General features: G+C 38.7%; 1 protein-coding gene across 3 annotated transcripts in view; it reads left to right on the forward strand.

The window, feature by feature from the left end:
- The window catches only part of LOC146384903 (testis-expressed protein 2-like), a 33,503-nt gene extending 24,849 nt beyond the window's left edge, over window positions 1–8,654 (forward strand). For 2 of the 3 annotated variants that reach the window (XM_084930348.1, XM_084930351.1), the window contains 5 exons: window positions 2,378–2,504; window positions 3,836–3,949; window positions 5,041–5,250; window positions 5,560–5,680; window positions 6,874–8,654. In XM_084930348.1, coding sequence (XP_084786474.1) covers window positions 2,378–2,504; window positions 3,836–3,949; window positions 5,041–5,250; window positions 5,560–5,680; window positions 6,874–7,023 — 722 coding nt within the window. In that variant the 3' untranslated portion in view covers window positions 7,024–8,654. The remainder of the gene's footprint in view (window positions 1–2,377; window positions 2,505–3,835; window positions 3,950–5,040; window positions 5,251–5,559; window positions 5,681–6,873) is intronic. The other variant, XM_084930350.1, reaches the window with a different exon arrangement.
- Window positions 8,655–9,326: the final 672 nt, after the last annotated feature.

Consider the following 9,326-nt stretch of genomic DNA (forward strand, 5'->3'; position numbering starts at 1 on the left):
TCTTTCAGCCTCACAGTCTTTCTGACTTCCTGTCTATTTTTAACCAGCTGTTTTGTCAGACATTACTAACTCTCTGTACTTTCTGTACTTTCATTTGTTCCAGGTCCTTTTTTCACCCCCTCAACTTTTGGTTTTGTCTTTAACGGCTTTAACTCTGTGTTTCTGTCTGGCACAGCAAACTTATGGCATTATCTAGTCATTTAACACAAACCAACGGTATCAAGGCAGCAAAACAGTGAAAACAAAGCATGCAGTTTCAGTCCTGTGTGTACTTTCCCACATGTCAGCTCTTGTTAATATCTGAACAAGTTTCCATCATAACTTTTCCATTTTGATAGTACTAATACTTAAACAGCAACAACAAGTATCCAAAGCCGAAATATCTGTATTACAGATGATTTGTTAAGCAACAACCTATATTAACATCCCAGCATGTTTGGTCTTTTTGACCAATCATAGCACTTCAGAGGCTCTAACACTCAAAACCAGGATCAAAACCCTGAAGCTAATGGGGATCCATTGCAGCCAAATTAGCAACAGTGTGACGCGTAAGTACTTAGAAGATTTAGTCAGAAACCTCCCACTGGCATTTTGAATAACTTAGGGAAGCTTTATTAAGACAAATTAACAGTGAATTGCAATAATCAAAATGTGATGGATATAAAGGCATGATCATCAAGCTCCAGTTCAGCATGACACAATGGAACTTCACTTGGCACACCAAGGATACAAAGTTTCCATTACCTTACCTACCTACCACAAAAGTGTCGGGAGCACAAACAAGGACTTCTGTTTTCCCATCATTAAAGTGGAGACAACTGTCAGCCATCCCAACGTCTGAGCACCTGTGCAAGATCTGCAACTTAGTCCTTAAAGGAGAGATATAACTGATTGTTATCTGCATTGCAGTGATAAGAAAAAGTGCTTGAAATGTGCTAAAGTCAGATCCAGCATCAACCAAAAAGAGCATTCTCCTGCATCACAATGTTACAGGACCTTTAGGGGTCAGTATCTTGCCAAAGGCATAAACTTGAGCAGCCAGGAACCAAACCACCAACATTCCAGTTATTAGAACACTTGTAAAGGTGTGGGGCCATCATCTGCTCCAGAACAGCTTAAGTGCACCTTGACATTGATTCTCCAAGTCTCTGTATCTCTGTTGCAGGGATTAAAGACTATTCTTTCAAAAGATATTTCCTTTTTTGGTGTTTTTAATGATGATGTTGGACAGTGTGGTCTAACACATTAGTCAAGAATCTCCCTCACGTATAGAACTGATGACTGTGAAGGTCATATATCATGCAAATTACATTGCACTTTTTTTTTTCAATCCCAAAAATGTTTCGTCAAGGATAAAAAAGATCACTTTTGTTTGATGGGGACCAAGTTGACCCACAATAGCTGTCTCGCCCACCAGAGCCCACTGTAGGGAAAAAGGTTTCAGATTAGACCCTTAATTCATCGTCTGTCCTTAAATGCATATTTACTCAGATTTAAAAGCCTGTTCAGATTTAAAAGCCTGTTCTCGATGGGCTGTTGTCACGAAGCTGTTAAATAACTACCCAGGTTGTGGACTTTTTGGCTCCCTACTGCTGTTCATCAGTTCCTCATCTCTCAAACTTTGCTGCCCTCTAGTGGTGCCAAGAGAAACAACACTAACAAGTTTATAGTAAGTCTTTGCACACAAAGACCATGTGACTCTGTTTTAAGAGGAGAGAATTGGGGGTGGAAAAAAATGGGGAAACATGGGGGGAAAGAACTCTGCCCCAGTCAAGCCAAGCTTTCTACGGAGATTTTCGACAAGTTTCTACTATCCAGATTACAGCAAATTTGGTAGTACAGAGGTAACAAGAAAAGAGGAGGGAAAGGAGAGCCCTGTTTTTTGCAGCCAGATCTCCCTGCTGTTATCAAACAGGGGCTTAGGGAAAGGCTGTGTGCTCTCCAACTGTTCCGCCTACGTTTAAAGGATGTCTTCCAGTTTTTCCCTTCTTTCTCGGGGTGCTTCAGTGTGTCTTTCTCATCTAAGCAGAGAGATCAAGAAAATAAAATCAGTTGGGTTCCCTTTAGTGATGCTTGGAGGGGAATGAGAGGTGTCACAGAAAGAGCAGCACAGCTTGATGAGAATAGTGAGAGTAAGACTGAGACGAGAGGTGGTGAGGATGACTGTGACCTGGAAAATTCTCAATGTTTTAGCTTCAAAATTAGTAATTATGTTTCTTTCCACTGTCACTAATAGACTCGGATTGGGAAGCCATTTTTTACAATATAACAGTGATCTGCAAATCTTACATTTTGCAGTTTCATATCTTACATTTTTTTCCTCATATCGACCTACCTAATAATCTTTTTTTTTTTTTTTTTTTTTTTTCCCCCTCAGGTCTGTGGTTTGACCTGGAGATGACCTACAGTGGCTCCTTCCTGATGACCCTGGAAACCAAGATGAACCTCATTCGCCTGGGCAAGGAGGGAGAAAGCTTGCGCCCAGGCGAATTTGGCAAAGATGGGTAAGACAGTCTATCTCCACCACAATACTGTGTGCACCTGTTGGAACAGCCTTTGTTGGATTTAATGCAGAGTTTTGTGGGGGGGTTTTCTCCTGGGACTTAAACGACGCTTGTGGTCTTTAGTATCTAGTACACTGTCCGGTACCTCACCTGTTTCTCTCAGTGTTTTGTCTTTTCTGTCTCCTATCCCCCCCCACCCTTCTCTTTCCCTGCTGTTAACTTTGGATTCTGCCTATATGGGGTTGTTAATCGGATGCATTTCTTCCCTCGGTGAGTGCTTTAATCAGCATCAGCTTTCATTTTCCAGTTACAGTTTCTTTAGTTTGGGAATCGTCATTTCCTAATACCAGCTATAATCTCATTAGCTTTTACTTCATCTCTCTCCATTTTCATCCCTCAGATTACGTCTTTGCACTACAGAGCAGTAACATGTTAGTATGTTAATGTAAATACAAATCAGGAGGCACAGATTCCACTTTTTTCAAGTCCTGGTATGTTGTGTACTACTGTCAAGAGTTATTAGAAAGCTTTGAAAGAGTAAAAAGTATCTGACAGCAGAAATAATTGATTTTCTGACATTAAATAAGGATAAGGTCATGTATTGACAGTTATCTGTGCCATCCATCCATTTCTCATCCAGTCACTCCTGTCAAAGGATCACTTTTCTTGTGTTGAGCAAACTTCAGCTAACCATACAGATAACCCACCATCTAAAGACAAGAGAAAAAATAATAATCTTTCTATCTTCTGGCTTTAGTCAGCTCGGGGATTTCAGCAGCTGTCAGGAGACATTGGCCATTCTGCCAAGCATGCCAAAGAGGCATTTGGAAACTAAACATCACGTCTGAGAGTGATTAGACCACTGGGCCTGAACCAAAGTCGGCTGTCAAAAATTCCTCTGTCTCACAGTTCAATCAAAAGAAGAACTGAGAACATGTCACATGACAGATACGGATACAGGTGTCCTGTCAAATCTTCCATTGCCTTTTGGTGTAAATGGTGCAAATTAAAACCACTGGTCTACAATATGAGTGTTTGGGGATTCCCAAAAATAATAGAAAGGGGGCTTTTTTTTCAAGGTCTCATGAGGAAACGAGGTGTACGCCACCTGAAAAATTGTGAAAATAATTCTCGTGAAGCTTTGTTTTTCTTTTTTAGTAACTTACTAAGTTGTTTATTAAAACAGCGTTATAAGCATGTGTGCATGTGAGTAATCATAGATGGCATATTAAAAACGATAAAAAGCACAAAGCAAAACCGTTTGCATTTGTTAATAAATGCTTAGACGCCAGCACATTACAATCCTCATTTATTTGTTCATGTGTTTCTAGATACAGGCCACGAACTTACTGCTTGGCTGACAGTGATGAAGAGTCATCCAGCGCAGGTTCATCAGATGAGGAAGACTCCTCAGATGTTTCCAATGATTTGACTGGAGCGGAGGGGTGAGTGTTGTGGAGATACAGAAGTTCTTTTATTGCTGCCATATAATCTGCATCATTATAACTGCATTAATAACATTCTTTACAGCATTATTCCATTTAATAATATTTCTCACAGTATTGATATTGCATTAAAGTTGTTGATTGAAGATGTCCATTTGAGGATCCTTCCATTATGTTAACTTTTATTACAAGTACGGTTGGAAGTATTTTATACACATTGCATATCTGTGCTTATTTTGAGTTGATGTTCGGTTCATTAAGGGTCTTAAGCTTCACTGGCGTGACTGTCCAGGTGATACATGCTGAGGGAAACTAGAACATAGAAGGATAACTGCAATGCATGCTTACAACACATATAATCTAGGAATGTGTCAGGCCTGAGGCCTTAACTCATTTGGAGTCTCACTATATTTTACTCTACTTGGCAACAGATGACCAGAGTCAATAATTAGCCCCAGAGACCCTGAGGGCTTGAAGTTTATTACCTTGTATGGAAGGTGTTATAGAAAAGAGAAGTTCTATGTCTGTTTATAGCTATTAAAGATGTACAAGATGTACGATTAACTGTGACTAATGTCTGGAACCTATTTTAATCTGTCATTGACGCCATGGGGGGGCGTGTACCCCACTGCTTTATAAGTATCCACAACATGTATTTTGGTCAGAAGACATATGTTGATGTTTTCTCCGGGCTGTTAATAAACTCACCGTTTGATTGCACTTTTCTGGGGCCTCCGTGGTTTGTGACACTGCTCTACATTGATCGATTTCGCGACAGTGTAAAGGGGCGTGCTTTTTGTAATCAAAGGACTGTAAATGTAAACAGGAGTGTTAAGATTACTTCAGGTTACAAAAGTACTGGTTAAATTTAATTGGAACTGAGACTGTCTAAAAAAATGTATGTGTAATTCATTTCTGATAACTAATTCTAAAATAATCTCACCTGTCACATCTGTATTTATTTCACTAAAAACTTAACTAAACTTTCACTAAAACTAAATAATAGAAGAAATAAAAATGAAAAAATAGAATTACTGGACTATAGGAAAGTTTGCATTGTTTAACCCAAATCTTCCTTTTAATAAATACAGCTTTGTTGGAGGACATAAATCGAGCAAGATCATGCGCTTTGTGGACAAGATCACAAAGTCCAAATACTTCCAGAAGGCCACAGAGACGGAGTTCATCAAAAAGAAAATGGAAGAAGTGTCCAACACACCGCTGCTGCTCACGGTGGAGGTGCAGGAGCTCCAAGGAACACTGGCAGTCAACATTCCCCCTCCTCCTACTGACAGGATATGGTATGTGAAGAAAGTCTTGTTGTCCTGCTGTGTAACCTGTGGAATACACAGAGTGAAGGTGCAGGTTTACCAGAATGACAACAACACATTTGTTGTAAACAGTTTTTTTAGACTCCAGATACCTTTACCCTAAACTTAAATCCAACTACCTTTGTTTATTAAGTAAACTGTGAGGATACCCAGAACAGGTGGAATTACTCAGCTAAATAAATGTGTATTTCTTTATACAGTCTCTTACTGCCCTCTAGTGGTGGCCATATGTCAGTCGTTAGCCGTGATGGTGAGGGTGTTGATTGTTTTCTGGTGCAGGTATGGCTTCAGGACACCACCTCACCTGGAACTGAAGGCACGACCTAAACTGGGAGAAAGAGAAGTCACTCTGGCTCATGTCACAGACTGGATAGAGAAAAAACTGAAGCAGGAATTCGAGGTATTGTAAACACAACATTTTTCTTTAATTTTTGTAAGTCACTGACACAGTCATACTTCGGAGCACAGCAACATTTATTTATGGTTCAGTACAGTAGAGCTAAAAAGACACACTTTGCTGATGTGCTTATGGTCTTCGTCTATGTATGGATGTATGTATGCATATTAGTATGTAGGGTAAAGTGTAGAGCAAGGCAGTGATGCCAGCAGTTGTAGTCCTCGACCATGCACACAATTATGACAACAGCAGATGGTGTTTAGAGGATTTGATGCACTTGAGACACATTTTTGGGTGCGTGCACTTTTGTAATGGAGTGGAGGTTAAAAACAAGTGTTAACATCATTAGCTGTAGATTGTTACAAAGTCAACATTTCAGCTCCTTAATTACCTTTTTGCCGGTTTTTACTTATCTGGCATGTTAGTTAGGGAGCTGCTGCTAATTCACATCAAAGGGATTCAGTTCAGTGGGTTCATGCATCTGACTAAGATGCTTCCTGAACACCTACCAATGGAGACGTTTCAGTCAGACCCAAGACACACGGTTGAGATGCACAAGCTACTTTGCAAGTGGCAAACAAAACGATGTAATTTTGATGACAGAACTGGAAAATATAAGCCAAAGTAAAGCACACCTGTTGCTCTTGTCCCTTTTTAAAAATGTATTATTTGTTGTCAAATTAATTCCGTTTAATGAGTGATCCATTAAATGGAATTTGATCAATATCTCTGTTTTCCAAATAACTGATTCGTCATGATATGTGTATATATATATATTTTTTTTTTAGATCACAGTGGGTCTGCAAAAGCACAAAAACATCACATCTCAAGTTGTTTTAAATAAACAATCTGATTATTTATGATTCAAACAACTAGAAATACTAGAAATTATTTTGTCTGTGTCGGTTCTCAGTCCTCCAGGTCGTGGTAGTCTAAGCAGCTTGGAAGAAAGCGACTGGACGTCTTTAAGTTTCTTAAAGTGCGTAGTGTTCAAGAAAGTCCAGTGGCTTTTTTTCCGAGCGCCTTAGACTAGAAATTATTCAAATTTTCCACCCATTTTCAGTCTAGTCTATTAATGCACTAGGAATATGAGTGCATTTTATTAATAAACTGGGCAAATTAACCACTTCACTTTAGGTTTCACGCTGAATCAAGCATATTAAATACTGCCTGTCCATTATCTCTCCTTCTTTTAGAAAATCCTTGTAATGCCAAACATGGATGACGTGTGGCTGCTGATCATGCATTCTGCCATGGACCCACGCACAGCTGGTGGCCCTTTAGTTGGACCCTCAGTGGACCCAGAGCCTTCCCAGCCAGAGAGGGAGAGCACCAGCCAGCCATGATGATTGTTTACAGTATTTCCTAACTATTACAGGGTCTTAGAATGGAAACCGGAGCCAAAGTCGATAGGTCTGACGCTACTGTAATACGAACACATTCCCATAGAAAAGACTATGAATTCTACAAGAACAAGGTAGAGTCGACCAAATAAACACTAATGACAAACAAACTGTTGCTTGCTGCTCCCTTAAGTGGTATTTATCAGAGGATAGATTGATTTGTCTTTTAGAGTTTAGGGATGGACATATGAAGGGAGTCATGTTTGGCTCAAAACCGGGAGGGGGTTAAGCTAATAAGAGGAGAACATATAAGTATATAATGTGCTATGAACATGTCAATGTGAAAGCATTCACCACATACCTTACAGCCTGCACGTGATGAGACAGTGAGACGGCGCATGGTAGGCCTTTTTAGTTTAGAGACTGAGCAAGTGGTGCTCACAGCGTGATGTATGTAGATTTTTCTAGAGAAACAGGCGAAATAAATCAGATACTTGATGTTTATTTACCGGAAAAGATTAAACCTTTAAGTGGCTTTGTGTCAACGACTTTTAATCAGGTGTTAACTTACAGTATTGATTTGTGCTGTGACCAGATCTTGAACACCCCGTTCACTTGCCAAACCCTGTTCTTTTTTTCTTTTTCCTTTTTTTTTATTAATGCCACTGATGCCGTTATCCGTGTTAACATGGAAGAAATGCTCAAGAGCAAACATGCGTCATGTAGGAACTGTCGTTCACAACGTAAATTTAATGCTTATGACAAGTACGCAACAAATAAGTGCAATGTTAGAAATGCTACATAGAATTTAAAATGATAGAGACTATAAGTGTATGTCTGAGAAGTAAGAGCCCTGTAACACGTCTGCTGAATGTACGTACGGGTGTTTGTGGCTTCAGTTGTTTTTGAATGGAAATGTCTTTTCTCCCGGCATAAATTTGACTGGGATATGCAAATTATTGCACAAATACTAATGAAGGTTTTCTTATGATAAACACTAGCTCACCTTGCATATCGTTTTAGACATGTCCTATTTGATAATCGGGCTTACGGAGAGCCGAGTGGCTTATTTATCGATGCACTTAACAGTTTTAATTAAGATATGTGACAGTGCTTTAAAACGACTTTAACCTCCACACTGTATGTAGAAGGACACTTCAGTGAAGCTAAGGTACAGACTGGTTCATAAACCTATTGCCAAGAATGTGCACCCTTCTGGGGAAAAAAGAAAAAAAAAGCTCTTTTTAACTGTGTTTCTAATCTTAACCAAAGTCCTTTAATTAGGCCCAGAGTTGGACTGCTCTTTCTGCTCACAGGTACACATCTTGTATTGACAAAGCATTGTGAAGTGACATTTACAGATGTACTACAGTACATGCGTTAATGTTGAGGGGTTTTTTTTCCTTGTATTTTGGAAGTCTAAGTGGGTTATGGTTTCAGGTTTTGTGTCAATGTTTTTGGTATAAAGAGAATTAAAAGAGAATTTTTTGATGATATATGTAAAGCTCATGAAGTTATTTGTATCTGTGAATTATTCATGACTTTTTAAAATTTACATTTTAATTTTAAAGCCAAATCCAGTGATTATGTGTATCTGCCTTATTTATAGAGCAAAATAAATCTTGTCAAAGCTTTTTATTGTTGTTTTTTGCTTTGGATTCTCACAACTTGGGTTGCAAATGCTTAGTTTATCTTCTCTAGCAGTGGGTCTTGTTTTCATAGTAGAATAATAATTTGATGTTGGGCTCATTTCATCACTTAAATCACATTGATTTTTATTAAAGCTTATAGTTGGAGCTGTAACCATCTCTTTATTGTACCTAAAGGTATTATAGGTAAAGAACTCAAGAGCTTCATTGTTTTCTTACACGTCTGGAAGTTTTAGTTGTAACTTTTTCCAGTCCTTACATACTGTTTTATAACTGTTGCCATCAAGAGACGGATATGTTTCAATGCACATATTAAACAAATATGTAGGACTGTTTTCTTCCATTTGCACAGTATCACTAAATTTAGAAATATTCTGATGCTGAAAAACTTGTTCATGCATTTATTACTTCTGGGCTGGACTACTGTAATTCGTTATGATCATAACTGACAGGAAGTGGAATTGATTCACTGAACACTTCTTCCCTATTCCTTTCTTTTCTCCTTCTGGCAATTTTATTTATACAAGACATTTTATACATGAGACTGAATGTGCTTAACACGGACACTGAAGACATTAAAGACAGAACAAAGCGAAACAACAACAACTTATTGACTCTAGACCTGTGTGAACAAAAAGGTTTTGAGTCTGTTTTTGA

This window comes from Perissodus microlepis, chromosome 6 (genome assembly GCF_051167445.1).
Source record: "Perissodus microlepis isolate ML-2025 ecotype Zambia chromosome 6, ASM5116744v1, whole genome shotgun sequence".
NCBI classification, from domain to species: Eukaryota; Metazoa; Chordata; class Actinopteri; order Cichliformes; family Cichlidae; genus Perissodus; species Perissodus microlepis.